The sequence below is a fragment of the Octopus bimaculoides genome, chromosome 2 (assembly GCF_046866305.1).
Source record: "Octopus bimaculoides isolate indiv1 chromosome 2, ASM4686630v1, whole genome shotgun sequence".
Classification (NCBI taxonomy): Eukaryota; Metazoa; Mollusca; class Cephalopoda; order Octopoda; family Octopodidae; genus Octopus; species Octopus bimaculoides.
Genome location: NC_142929.1, coordinates 127,121,788 through 127,137,753, shown reverse-complemented (window position 1 = coordinate 127,137,753; position 15,966 = coordinate 127,121,788). Strand labels below are relative to the sequence as shown.

General features: G+C 36.8%; 1 protein-coding gene across 1 annotated transcript in view; it reads left to right on the top strand.

Moving 5' to 3' along the window:
* Positions 1–11,874, top strand: part of LOC106871215 (thrombospondin-type laminin G domain and EAR repeat-containing protein) — a 45,057-nt gene extending 33,183 nt beyond the window's left edge. Inside the window, exons 8-10 of the mRNA XM_089347653.1 lie at positions 6,685–6,914; positions 8,520–8,707; positions 11,562–11,874. Coding sequence (XP_089203779.1) covers positions 6,685–6,914; positions 8,520–8,707; positions 11,562–11,820 — 677 coding nt within the window. The 3' untranslated portion in view covers positions 11,821–11,874. The remainder of the gene's footprint in view (positions 1–6,684; positions 6,915–8,519; positions 8,708–11,561) is intronic.
* The last annotated feature ends 4,092 nt before the right edge of the window (positions 11,875–15,966 follow it).

Genomic DNA, 15,966 nt, shown 5'->3' with positions numbered 1-15,966 from the left:
AATTTTATATATATATATGTCTTTATTGCCTACTGGGGGCTAAACATAGAAGGGACAAACAAGGACAGACAAAGGGATTAAGTTGATTGCATCGACTCCAGTGCGTAACTTTGTATTCTGAATCCAGATTCTGCCACGGTCTACATGGGTGGTAGACGTTACTTATCGCATGTTTTTAACACCACCATCTGTTACCTTCGGTGCTTTTAGCGGAGTCCACTCTGTTGCGAATGCTCCATATATCTTCCTCCCCACCTCCTACCAGTCTCAGAAGCCCTGTAATGTGTCATGAGCATTGCCTTCCCTCCCTATTTAATGATGCGCATCTGTGTGGCAAGAAGCTTGTTCAGTCCCATTGCATGGCACCTTGGACAGGTGTTTTCTGCTATAGCTTCTGGCCAACCAAAGCCTTCTGAGTGGATTTGGTAGACGTGAATAAAAAGAAGCCTATCAAGTATAAGCAAAGCAGGCCAGATGTTGTTTGGGACAGACAAGAAAAAGTATGTACCATCATAGAGGTCAGCTGTCCTGCTGACGTGAATATCTCTCTAAAAATCAAAGAGAAAGAGGATAGCAATGTACAACTACTTCGAAACCTCCAGCTTTTATACACAGATTATAAATTCACATTTATACCAATAATAATTGGTGTACTTGGCTTTCTGAGTAAATGCCTAAGTGACAATCTGGATGAGCTAGGGTTTTCAGAAAACGAAATCAAACAACTAACTCGTACGTTACAAATATAATCTGTAAGTGGAAGAGTAAAATTATGCAAAACTTTTCTAAAGTTTGAAATGTTACATTGTTTTATTATCTACAATCCAACAATGGAGCTTAGAAACCGGCTTCTTCTTCAGAGGAAGAATTTACATAATTGAAAATAGAAGAGAACTTACATACATACATACATACATACATACATGCATACATACATACATGCATACATACATACATACATACATCTTTTTTTTTGTTTGTTTGTTGGCACTCCGTCGCTTACGACGTCGAGGGTTCCAGTTGATCCAATCAATGGAACAGCCTGCTCGTGAAATTAACGTGCAAGTGGCTGAGCACTCCACAGACACGTGTACCCTTAACGTAGTTCTCGGGAATATTCAGCATGACACAGTGTGACAAGGCTGACCCTTTGAATTACAGGCACAACAGAAACAGGAAGAGAGAGTGAGAGAAAGTTGTGGTGAAAGAGTACAGCAGGGTTCGCCACCATCCCCTGCCGGAGCCTCGTGGAGCTTAAGGTGTTTTCGCTCAATAAACACTCACAACGCCCGGTTTGGGAATCGAAACCGCGATCCTATGACCGTGAGTCCGCTGCCCTAACCACTGGGCCATTGCGACTCCACACATACATACATACATACATACATACATACATGCGCACGCGCGCGTGTGTGCGCATGTGTGCGCGTGTGCGTGTCTGTAAATTAGCCGATAACGAGCTGAATTACTGGATTATCGAAGATGACTGGACCGGATTTTTTTGGAATATGTTAAGAGAGTACAGAAGAGGGATGTCGTGCTTTCTATATAGTATAGTATGTAGCTTTTCACCTAATGTACTAAACGTAATAATGTATAGAGGCACAGACGTGGCTGTGTGAGAAGTTTACCTCCCAACCAAGTGGTTCAGTCCCACTGCGTGACACCTAGGGCATATGTTTTCTGCTATAACCGCGGGCCGACCAAAGGCTTGTGAGTGGATTTGGTGGAAGAAACTAAAAGAGGCTCGTCGTATATATATTATATGTGTGTGTGTCTGTGTCAGTTTTGTCTCTCACCATCGCGTGTCGACCGGTATTGGTGTGTTTACGTTTCCATAACTTAGCAGCTACATCGATAGTATAAGTACTAGGCTTAAAAAAGAAGTGGGATTGATTCGTTCGACTAAAAAACTCTTGAAGGCGATGCCCCAGCATGGCCACAGTCTTATGACTGAAACAATAAAAGATAAAAGATATTTACAGAAACGCCACAGTGGAGGCGCAATGGCCCAGTGGTTAGGGCAGCGGACTCACGGTCATAGGATCGCGGTTTCGATGCCCAGACCGGGCGTTGTGAGTGTTTATTGAGCGAAAACACCTAAAGCTCCACGAGGCTCCGGCAGGGGATGGTGGCGAACCCTGCTGTACTCTTCCACCACGACTTTCTCTCACTCTTACTTCCTGTTTCTGTTGTGCCTGTAATTCAAAGGATCAGCCTTGTCACACTGTGTCACGCTGAATATCCCCGAGAACTACGTTAAGGGTACACGTGTCTGTGGAGTGCTCAGCCACTTGCACGTTAATTTCACGAGCAGGCTGTTCCGTTGATCGGATCAACTGGAACCCTCGACGTCGTAAGCGACGCAGTGCCAACAACAATAGAAATGCCACAATTCTTATCACCATACAAAACTTGTATTCCTTTACAAAACTTTTTTATGTTTACATTCTTTTTACATATCTGCGACAAGTAAGTCTGACAATGACGAATTAAGTCTGACAATGACGAATTTCCGATTGACGTCGATGAGAACGTGAGTGATAATGTCAAACTTGATGGGGAAATGCTGTACAAAGCGATAGAAAATTTGTTAAACTCTGAGATAAAATGTAAAACTGAACCTCTTTCCCAGTTTGACAATATCACCACGAAATTATGTGATACCTTTAGCTGAATCCGCTCCATTCCAGGGTGTTAATCCATCCAGATTTTCTGTTTGAGTATAATTTCTCCTTCCTCTTCCTCTCGCCAGTCTTGGAAACCATGAGAATGGTCATGAGCACTGCCTCGTCTCTGCCCATTAAGACATAAAAAATGTCATTTATTCTTTGTGTAAATGTCTGGATAAAGGTCAGTGGAAAGAGGAAACTCAATCCACAGTTGCATCTTCTTCCAATTCTTCTTACTTTTAGATGATCCAGTTTCAATCTATAATTATTGATACATTTGATTACAACATAGACATTTGTACAATAACTGCAAGAAATTATTGTGCAAAAGGTCAAAGGTAAGGCTGAAATAAAATAAAGTCCCCCACCACCACCACCACCACCCCACTTTGACAGCTTCTGATATTAAATGAATAAGCCGGAGAGTTTATATTCATGTGAGCTTTTCTCTTTCTAACGTTTTGCATACATTATCACCGTCTAAATTTCAATAAAAAAGCCAAACGTTTCCTGGAGACGGACTTTTTCTCTATTGGAATAAATTAACGAATAAGAATGCGGGCACATTTACATACGCTTTTACATTCATGCACATACATGTGTGTGTGTGTGTGTGTGTGTGTGTGTGTGTGTGTGTGTGTGTGTGTGTGTGTGTGTGTGTGTGTGTGAGTGTGTGTGTGTGTGTGTATGTTTGTGTGTATGTGTGTGTATAGACATACATATACACACGCATATATACATACACTTACTTCATTATTTTATCCACGAAACTAGTGCCAAACTTTAAACATGATATTGCTTTATTGTAAATCGGTCAATTACAAAATAAATCACTGGCTATTAGCTTCAAACGTTTAGATTATTCATTTTGAAATACATATACGTTGATCTTCAAGAATTCTGACAAGCCACAGTCAAAGTGAATACATAGACAATTGGTTGTGAAACTAACAGCGATAATATTGTAATTGTGTTATAATTAACATACATGTTGAAAGAAAAACCAATAAAGTTCAGAAGAAATAATTATCTAGGCGTTTGGAGTGGCTATGTGGTCAGTAGCTAGCTTACCAACCACATGGTTCTGGATTCAGTCCCACTGCGTGGCACCTTGGGCAAGTGACTTCTACTATAGCCTCGGGCCAACCAAAGCTTTGTGAGTGGATTTGGTAGACGGAAACTGAAAGAAGCCTGTCGTATATATATATATATATATATATATATATATATATATATATATATATATATATATATACATATATATATATATGTGTGTGTGTGTGTGTGTGTGTGTGTGTGTGTGTGTGTGTGTTTATCCCACCAACATTGCTTGACAACCGATGCTGGTGTGTTTACGTCCCCGTAACTCAGCAGTTCGGCAAAAGAGACCGATAGAATAAGTACTAGGCTTACAAAGAACAAGTCCTGGGGTCGACTTGCTCGACTAAAGGCGGTGCTCCAGCATGGCCACAATCAAATGACTGAAGCAAGTAAAAAGATTATCTTCAATAGTGTATAGTAATAGCACTAAATATTTTTATATGCGTAACGTACAGTTGTATTTTCGTATGCTGTGTATATGATTTAAGAAATAATAAAATTGCCAAAAGAGGAAAGCCGAGGGATCTTATATTAACGTCGGCCATACAAAGATAATCCCTGTAAAAGGCTAAACTTCTGGGTTTTTATAAGCCCGCTAAAATGTTCTAGAACATTCTATAAGACCATTAGACATGTAAATTAAACAATCAATTTTTCTATGAACGCCAATTAAAAATCCATCAAAGATGTTTCGCTGTAAAAACTCACAGCAGGTCTTATAACAGAGTTCAGGGACATAGCCTTGAAGTTAACTGGTCAACATTACCAAACATAATAATATTATGCTTTCCTGGCAATTATCTATGGTAAACGTTTTCAAATACAGTAATATTATTCGCCAGCGGTTTTGACTTACAAAATTAAAAATTCCAGGTTCAAAGCAGCATTTATGTAATCCGAGTGAAATAAATACCACAAGGTATTTTTCTTCGAAATCACTAGGTTTTCGTTTTTTTCCTCTGCTTCATGCATCGTCAGAATGTGTGTGTGTGTGTGTGTGTGTGTGTGTGTGTGTGTGTGTGTGTGTGTGTGTGTGTGTGTGTGTGTGTGCGTACATATATATGCACATATATATAGATATGTATGTATATATATATATACTATATATACATACATAAATATTACATCGAACGCAGCAGTAGGACACTTTTTCACTGCTTCTTCGTGCATTTATGGCAAGGAGTTATTACAATACTTTGTATATGCTATAAAGAGAATATAATATTACATGGAATAAGAATTCATACTGCATGAAATAAAGAGAAAACTGACTATGACAACTAGCAAAATACAAACTGAAAACCAGTACACTGATATAACACTTATGAAATAAATATGGAATCTACCTGAAGCCAACCTTTGAATAATTTAAACTCCGGTCACTTTTATCGTAAGTTATAACAGTATTCTCATGATCGCTTGCGAAATACTGCAAAGCGTGCGACCATCATACTACTATTACTATCATCTCATTCAGCAAATTTGATCGAGGTCATGAAATATTAATGAACGTTGTTACTCCTAACCAATCATAAAGAGTCAAGGAAGTAGGAAGAATCCTTAATAAAATAGATCAGACTCGATCATAGTCGCGTTGCTAATGCATAGGCTCACATACACACACCGTATTGCACACACACACACACACACACACACACACACACACACACACACACACACACACACACACACACACACACACACACACACACACATACATACATACATACATACATACATACATACATACATGCAACGAACTGCCTCATCAAAAACCTGGAAAAATTAGGGTTCTCAAAACCTGAAAAAAAAAGCTGATTAGAAGACTACAGATTCAAGTCATTAATGGAACTGTAAAGATACGTAAAACTTTCCAAAAGTTTAGCACATAAATACATATGCATGCGCCTAGACATGAAAATATATACATAAAAACGCATTCATAAAACAAACATACAAATCTGCGCATACACTAACACCAAATACTGCACACACACACACATATGCACAAATACCTAGATGATATTGATAAAATTTCCAATGAAGGAGCCATGAATCTATGTTAGAGTCCGGCTCTTTCTCTATTGATAAGAAATACAGAAATGAAACTGATTGATAACATACATGAAAATCAAAGAGAAAGAAGATAACTATGATGGACAACAACTTTGAAGCCTCCAACATCTATACCCGGATTACAAATTTACATTTATATCAATGATAATTGGAGCATTAAGTTTTGTAAGTAAATACCAAAACTGTCAGTCTGGATAAGCTTGAATTTTCGAAAAAAGAAATCAACCAATTGATTTGTACATTATAAATACAATCTGTATTCAACCCGAGGCTTTTCTCGAGTTGAAAATTTGACATTGTTTTCGTTATCTACATTCCAATGATGAAGCTTTCTATGTTTGTGAGAAATCAGTTCCTTCTTCCGAAGAGAAACATTCACGCATGCATGCATGCATGCATACATACATACATACATACATACATACATACATACATACATACATATATACGTATGTGTGTATTATATGTAAATACGAATGTATATATGCACACACATATATACGTGTGTGTGTGTGTACATACATACATACACACATAAATGCATACATACATATGCATATATACGTACAAATATATCTACATATATGTGTGTGTAAGTGTAAAGAGAGAGAGATGGAGAGATATAGATAGATAGATAGATAGATAGATAGATAGATAGATAGATCATATATCAAATGTATGTCATGTCATTCCATATTCCTATTGTAGATAACAATCGTTTCCATTCAGTTTAAACTTCTAAATCATATCTTTATAATTAACCAATACTAATCAGGTATGAGGGATTTTATTGCACTCATTAACCATCATTATATGTATCCATGATGTCTTACAGGAAACAGTCTACACACGACATCTGTCATTTACCGCTGGAACCGGAAACTGAGAAAATTCGAGAAATATCAGCTCTTGAAAACAATAGGCGCTCGTGACATAACAGCTTTCAGTGTCCAAGATTATCAGTTCTTGATTATATCTCATGCTTTTGATGGGCGCAGTACCTTGTTGCATTCAGTAGTATACATTTGGCACAATGACAAGTTTGTCAAATTCAACAGTATGGAGGTAATGATATTTATCGTCTGCTCCAGTCATTTCTAGTTATAATTACAGGGTGATTCAAAGTCGCCTTACATAGGAACAGTTTATCTTTTTATAAGAAACAGTTTATAAGAACAGGTTTTTTTTTTTATTTAACAAGCTCTATATTGTTACCATTATTTTGAATACACGTTGCAATACGTTTACCGCACTCATTGTGAACTCGTAATAGCACATCTGGTGATACGTGTGCAAAGGAGTTCGTGATCCGTTCCTTCAAATCATCTATGTTTTTTTATCTTTCCGCGATACACCATACCTTTCAAATGCCCCCAAAGATAGAAATCAAGAGTGGTCAGATCAGGGGATCTAGGGGGTCTTATAAACTGTTTCTAATAAAAGAATAAATTTTTTCCTATGTATGGAGACTTTTGAATCACCCTGTAGAACTAAATCTATGTCTTCAACTAACAACTAACTTCTATTTAAATATTACTTCCTTATCTCTGCAGTTGTATAAATTGCTTCAAATATTTTCTTTTAAATTTTCGCTCCTACCGCATGAACATTCATGTTATAAGTTGAATAATTTTTTCTTTGTACGAGAAAGAGAAGGAAAAACAGAAGATAAATTATGTGTGTGATCATGCGTACCTGTGTGTGCATATACGTGTGTGTGTGGGTGTTAATGAGTGTAGTCTCATGTGTATGTCTGTCTTTTGTTTAACATTGGATATTACATATTTATAAGTTAGATGCAGCATTACTTGTGTGTGTGTGTGTGTGTGTGTGTGTGTGTGTGTGTGTGTGTGTGCGTGTGTGTGTGTGTGTGTGTGTGTGTATGCTATCTAATAAATACAGTATATGTTTTTATGTGCTACTATTAGTTTCATGTGCTGAGAGCATGCCAGACAGTATTTTTAACACGTCTGGTCTCCTAGCACAATCATCAGGCACTGCAAGCGTGTTGAAAACACTGTCTAGCATGCTCTCGGCACATGAAACTAATAGTAGCACGTAAAAACATGTCACCGCTTCGAAATTGCAGAAATTGTTACTAAATGTGACACATTAACGAAATCTTTAATAGAAGAGAAACATGGGAAAGTTTGGACGTTTATGCATTTCCTAGAAGATTAGTGGATATGCACTTGGTCAAAAAATAACCGACTAAATCGCTAAATCAAAATTTCAACTAAGGACCCATTTTATGAATTAACCGCAGGAGTAGCTGTGTGGTAAGAAGTTTGCCTTCCAGCATGGGTCTGGGTTCAGTCCCACTGTGCGGCACTTTATATATATTTATATGTGTGTGTGTGTGTGTGTGCGTGTATGTAAATATGTGTGAATATGTGTGTGTCATTGTGTATGTGTTTGTCCTCCACTACCGCTTGACAACCGGTGTTGGTGTTTTTACGTCCCTGTAACTTAGCTATTCGGCAAGAGCTCGATAGAACAAATATCAGGCTTTAAAACAAGTTCTGGGGTCGATACGTTCCACTAAAACCCTTCAAGGCGCTTCCCAAGCATGGCTGCAGTTTAATGACTGAAACAAGTTTAAAAAAACAACAACAGAAGATAATAGCTACATACACATTGAATATCGCTTTTATTGCTTTTCATTTTCAGACAATGGGTGCTGTGGACTGGGAGTATTTCACTATCAACGATGATCATTATTTGGTTGTGGCAAACAGTTACAATTTTGGGCCGCAAAACTTCAAAAAAATCAACACTTACAATACAAAATCAACAGTGTACAAATTGAATATTCAAAAGAAAGCCTTTGAGAAATTCCAGAGTATCCCAACCTATAGGTAAGTCTATTTGTAGTTTCACACTGTGAAGTAATGCTATGGCCTTATTCATTGATTTATTTCTCTTCCTCTTCTTTCTTTCTTATTCATTTCTTTCTTCCTTTCTTCTTTCTTTTCTTCCTTTTTACTTTGTATGATATTTGTGGGTACGTACGTACATACATACATACATACAACCATACATACGTACGTACATACATACATACATACATACATGCATACATACATACATACATACATACATACATACATACATAGTAGCTACTTTCTCGTTTACCAACAAAGCCATTGCTAGAAAGAATCACTGAAATGAGTCATTGAAATGAGTCTTGTATGACTCTTGAACCTGGCCAAAGATTTGCAGATTCTAATGCATAATTCACAACTGTGCTGGCTGGCAGAAGGAACAGGAGTCACAGGATAAACTAAAAGAAACAAGACTTGTCTCTGATGACTAAATACCCAGTGTATTGAGATGCTAACCTATCATTCGAAATATCCCAGAAACAGGTGTAAGACATCCAATAATTAATTATTTTATTACCTCAAATTCACTTAACTCTAATTAAATATTCTAAATGATTTGAGATACTCGTCCTGCCTTGGTGTTTACTGTCCTTTTCCTCTCATATATATATATATATATATATATATATATATATATATATATATATATATAATTTCATGGGCTCATCCTCACTGCGTAACAAACGTCCCCTACTATGGTCTCGGGCCGACCAAAACCTTATAATTGGATTTGATAGACAGAAACTGAAAGAATCCCGTCGTGTATGTATATATGTGCATATGCGTATATATACATATATGCGCGTCTGTGCGCGCGCGTGTGTGTGTGTTTGTTCCCCGCTACCGTCTGGCAACCGGTGTTGGTTAGTCTATGTCTCCGTAACTTAGCGGTTCGGCAAAAGAGGATATTTAGAATAAGTACCAGGATAAGAAAGAAAAAAAACATGAGTATTGGGATCAATTTCTTCGATTAAGCCCTTCATATATATTTTTCCCACGAGAGTTCCGGACCCCAATAATGAACTCATTTCCATACAGCCAATCAGAGCTCACCTTGACCTTGTTGTCAAGTTAACAAACACACTTTACCAAGTAAACTCAGGACGAAGAACGGTGTTGTAAGTCGATCGATCGCCAAGTTGTACCTGATTTTAGGAGACAAGTAATTAGATAGATTTGCATCTATACCTATTATCGGATTTTGTTAGGATCCCATATGGTAAAGATGTGGATGGGGAAAATGTGGGTAGAGGGTGATGTGCTAGCAACCCCCTCCCCTTACTGTTTTAGAAAGTAAACAACAACACAAATAACTACGCAGAGGCAGCCATGGTTGAAACAAAAACAAAAACAACAAGCATTCTTAAAAGAGAAAAGGAACATGGTCAATCCTTACCCAAGTGACCGTCTCTTATCGTCCATCATTTGTTATGCGCTCATAAATCAGTTCGATAGTTGAGATCTGATCGGCTGTATGCAAATGAGTTCACAACTGGAGTCCGGAACTCTCGTCGGAAAAATATTTCGCCACCAAGACAGATGAAGTAAGGCATAAATGTACCCCATTTTACTGTATAAATACATAGTTTTACTATATAGGACAAGAGAATAGTGAAAGTTAATGGAAGGGAGGTAACTGAAGAAAATTATTTCCATTAACAATCTGGAGTCCTGTTTTCTTGATAATTTTAGCGAAGTTGTTACCCTTGAATTGAACATGGACGTGTTGCGTTTCGCATTTTAATTGCTCATTTCTCTACATACAGGTTCTATACAATTTTTTTTTCGGATCATTCTGTCGTATTATGCATTTACAGAACGCGTATTTCTTACCTTATCAAACCAGGATTTCAACAGATTGCAGCCATCGCTATAATCATTTTTATTTTCCAAATTTATAACTTGCTATTCTCTTTTGAACAAGGGTACAGCTGTCCATAAATTTCATTTCCTTACCTTATATATATATATATATATATATACAGTGAGAGAGAGAGAGAGAGAGAGAGAGAGAGACAACGAGGGTGGGGGAGAAAGCAGACAGTCAGGCAGACAGACAGACAGAAAAACAGACAGACAGACAGACAGAAAAACAAACAGACAGACAGAAAAACAGACAGACAGGTAGATAGATAGATAGATAGATAGATAGATAGATAGATAGATAGATAGATAGGCGGATGGATAAACATACATTTATCATCTTCGCTAAGCAGCTATCTAACCTGAATCGATGTGCTTTAAATACTGAGAAAGCTCTTTGAATTCCGTCGTACTTTAAGTTTAATGTTAGTGCAAATTAGAGTAAAATCCAACATGAAAATTTACACCTTATCATCAAATTCTTCATTAATTAATTTATTTGTTATATATTCATATATATATTTTTATATTTAGGCCTAGTGAATCATGCATGTACCCCCATTACATCATTTCCATCTACTAATTACTCCAGCATACTGGAGTTATATAGATAGAATGGGGCATGCGAACACTAGGCCGAAACAGCTGTAAGATTTTGTCCCATCTCCAATTGCTAGATGTCCATTAAATTTGAAATCTTAATTGTTGATATGACATGGTACGTCATAAGTGTCTGTATATTGTCTTTTTTGTCATTTTGTTTATAAAATAAACAGATTAATCAACGGAATACAGTGTCTGCAAGTTGATGAGTACCTCATATTCCCTTCCATTTTCTTATTGCTATATTCATATATATATATATATATATATATATATATATATATATATATATATTATGTATTCATTTTATTTATATATTATTTATACATATACTTTAACGCTTGCTTCTTTATTTTTGTAGCGCAATCGATTGGGAGTTCTTCAGTATTGGAGATCAGAAATACCTTGTTGTGACAAATGCACAAAATTCTAATGACCCCCATGAGCATTACAGCGTGATTTACCGTTGGCAGGGAGTCGATCAGTTTGTACCGATTCATCGAATGAAAGTATTGCCATCTGCTGACATTGAAGTATTTCATATCAAACAGGACATATTTTTACTTTACGCAAATCCAAAGTCTAATATATCACAGATTCTTCGAGCAAAATTTGTATAAAATCTTCTTATATATTTTAGAATGAAATATATTCTTAGATATCTGTTAATACTACTACTGTGTCAATTTTTTTAATGATGTAGATAACACAGAGTTAACATAGCATTCGTCGCATATGCTATGTATACATACATGTGTGTGTACATATATATATATATATATATATATATATATATATATATATACATACACACACACACACGTATGTATGTATGTATGTATGTATGTATGTATGTATGCATGTGCCTCTATGTGTGTTTATATGTATGATATCTGTTTATATATCATATGTATAGAGAGACGGAACGTAAAAGAGAAATAAAGGCTTCTAAGAACTGAAAGTTGAAGAGTGGGAGTTAAAGCATGTTATACAAGAGAAAGAGATGAAAACATCAACTGGAGAAAGAAGCACATAAAGACGAAAAAACTTTGTGGCATCATTACGTGTCAATTGTAACGTTTGTACGTGTGAATGTATGTATGTATGTATGTATGTCATTATTCAGTTTTATTTCAAGATTTCTTGTAAATAGAGAAAGAGCCAGTTTCTAACCGAAATCCTTCATTGGAATTTCAACAACATCAACAGGGTGTGTATGTATGTATGTATGTATGAATGTATTATGTATGTATGTATGTATGTATGTATGTATGTATGTATGTTTGTGTGTGTGTTTATGTATGTATGTATGTATGTATGTATGTATGTACGTACGTATACAATGGGCTTCCATCCTGCTTCCGCCTGCCATATTCACTCAAAGTATTAATCAGCTTGAGGCTATAGTACCAAGGATTTACATAGCGAGACCGAACCCAGAAACACGTAGTTATAGTTTTTAACTATACGGCCAAGTTTACATTGATGTTACTAATATGTTTCTTTTTAAGTGCTCGGTGAGGTATCATTTATACTTCGTGCCCTGAGACTGGATCGAAGTCGAGCCAAAAGAGTTTCTTTTTTTGCGATATGAAAACTGAATAGAAGACAATGTATTAGAATTTGTTGAATTCTTGCTTACATTGTCAAATAGTAGGATTATGAAATTTTAAATAGGTGATGTCTGTAATTTCGCTCTGTATTTAAGATTGTTTGCCTCTCCTCGCATAAAGTAAAAGGTGAAAGATAACAAATCTTCAGCGTTGTTATCTATTAGGTGTTATCTAAGAGGTGACCAGCGTATAACAAGGGCTACAGCTTTCAGAGATGCTGTATCCTAAGACCACAGTACTTATGTGGGCTTTTACACTGTCTGAAGAATCAAATGTTTCAAATAAATACGTGAGGAGGGGACTACTCGATTAATTTACCGACCCCCGAAAGGGTGAAAGGCAAAGTCGACCACGGCGGAATTTGAACTCAGAAAGTAAAGACAGACGAAATATCGCTAAGCATTTCGCCCCGCGTGCTAATGATTCTGCCAGCTCGCCACCTTCCTGCACCTACGTAATAATTTATGATATAATGTGTGGTTAAGAAACTCGCTTTGCAAACACTGCACAGTACTTCTACTAGAGTGTCTTGTGAGGGAATTTGATTCATGGAAACTGTGTGGAAGAGCATGATATATGTGTTTGTGTGTCACATATACCCACAGTTTGACAACCGGTATTGTTTTGTTTACGGCTCCGTAACTTAGCGATTCAGCAATAAGACCCATAGATTAAGTACTCGACTTTAAAAAAACAAATACATAAGTAATGGGGTCGATTAGTTAGACTAGAATCTTTGAAGACGGTGTTCCAGTATGGCCAATGAGTGGAAAAAGTAAGATTTCATGGTTTTCTCTTAACTTCCAACCATTTTACACTTTTCAAAGTAAGCATGGAAGAGAGGAAATGAAGTCAAAAAAAAAAAACACGAAGTACCAAAAATAAAATGCAATGTTTTTAATTAAATCTTATCCCAACCGCAATTCCGAGTCAGAAGAAAATTAGAAATGACATTAATATGCAATAAACAATAACTGGAAACGGCCTGAAATACACAAGAAAATGTAGTTAGTATTACGATAATGTCCAATAGATTTAAGACGGCGAGATGGCAGAAACGTAAGCACGCCGGGCGAAATGCTTAGCAGTATGTCGTCTGTCTTTATGTTCTGAGGTCAAATTCAGCTGAGGTCGACTTTGCCTTTCATCCTTTCGATAAATTAAGTACCAGTTGCGGACTGGGGTCGATCTAATCCACTGGGCACCCTCCCGAAAAATTTCGGGCCTTGTGCCTAGAGTAGAAAAGAAGGATCTATTTCAAAACGGGGGCACCAGTTTTCATTTATGTTTTATGTAGTGTTTTTGGTACCGAAAGACTTTCAAACTTCGTATACTTATCTATTTTGTGTTATAGAACAGAAAAAAATTTTTGTATTCGAATTTATTTCATGTAAAAAATTGTCTTATTTCAATAATTTCTACTAATCACTAACGTCTATTCAGTTGAAAACAGTTAGCGCTGTAACGGTGTATATCGTATTAATCCCCTAACCCTAACCCTAACCCTAACCCTAACCCTAACTAGACTGTTAACCCTAACCCTAACCCTAACCCTAACCCTAACCCTAAAACTAACCCTAACTCTAGAATCCGAACTCTAAAATTGTTACACACATAGATACGCACAGCGTAATTTATTATATAAACAATATATGCGTATAAATTACGATTAAACCGGATGAAATATGTCACAGGGAATAACATTTTTATGACCGGCCAGCAGTAACTCTATACAGCTGAATAGACGTCAGTGATTGGTTGAAATTACAGAAATATGATAACTTTAACATGGAATAACTTGCGATGTACGTTTTTTTGTTAAGAAGACTAAGAGTAAAAGATGTTTTATATGACACATTCTACCAGTGTCCCAAGTTTCAAAGTGTTTCGTTAGTGTTTCGTTAAGAAAATACTGGTACCCCCGTTTTGAAATAGATCCGAAAAGAATTTTAAAAGTAAATTTGGAAAATTCTATTTTCTACATGTTTCAGTCATTGGACTGCGGCCATGCTGGTGTACCGTCTTGAAAGGTTCATTCAAACAAATTGTCTCCAGTATTTATTTTTTTAAGTGTGGTACTTGTTCTAACGCTGTCTTTTGCCGAACTGCTAAGTTAAGGGAATGTAAATATACGCACACACACACACATGCGAGAGCATATGCACACGCAGACACATGCAGACACACGCACACACACGCACACACGCACACACACACACACACACACACACACACACACACACACACATACTCAAGCACAGACGCACATACGCACAGACACGTACAAAGACAAACACACACACACGCGTGTGTATGTGAGTATCCATCATATATATTTATGATGGATTTCCACACGGTTTCGATGTACCAAATTCACTCACAAGGCATTAGTCGACCCGAGACTGTAATAGAAGACGCTTTTGTCCAAGGTACCGAGCTTTGGGACTAAACTCGAAACCACATGGTTGCAAAGCAAGCTTCTTACAACACAGCCATGCCTCAGCCTAACTACAAAAATAATCTTATTTAAATTGAAAATAAATAAATAAATAAATAAAAATGCTAAGTTCCATTTGTCCTCAGGGCATAAGAACCGAAACAAATTCAACAAAGCATCCATTTCCACTATGATATCCGATATCGTAACATTTGTTTCGTGGTTCCTTCTATGTTGTTTTTTATTATTTGATTATGTAGGAACGTAGAGCTGTGCCTATAATTCTTTTCAAGGTCTCTGAGACTGGAAAAAAGGAAGGAGAGAGGAATATACCCTCAAACGAGAGACCTGATCTGAATGCCTGTTCCTAAGGGAACAGACAAAGGTTTTAAACTGGGTGACTCATTTTGCTTACTGCGAAAAAAAAAAAAAAATAGGGAGGTGGGGCACGGTGGGAGTTGAACTCAGAACGAAAGAAGCTTGCATAAATTCTGCAAAGCGGTTTGTTCAGTGTTCTACAGACACAACAAATTCACTGCCTACAATCGCTAAATCTTTTGTCTTTTATCTTTTACTTGTTTCACCCATTTGACTGCGAGCCACGTTGGGGGTACTCTCTCAGGAATTTTAGTCGAATCTACACCAGAACTATTTTTTTAAAAACCTGATACATATATTCTATCTCTGTGTTTTGTCGAACCTCTAAATTACATGGA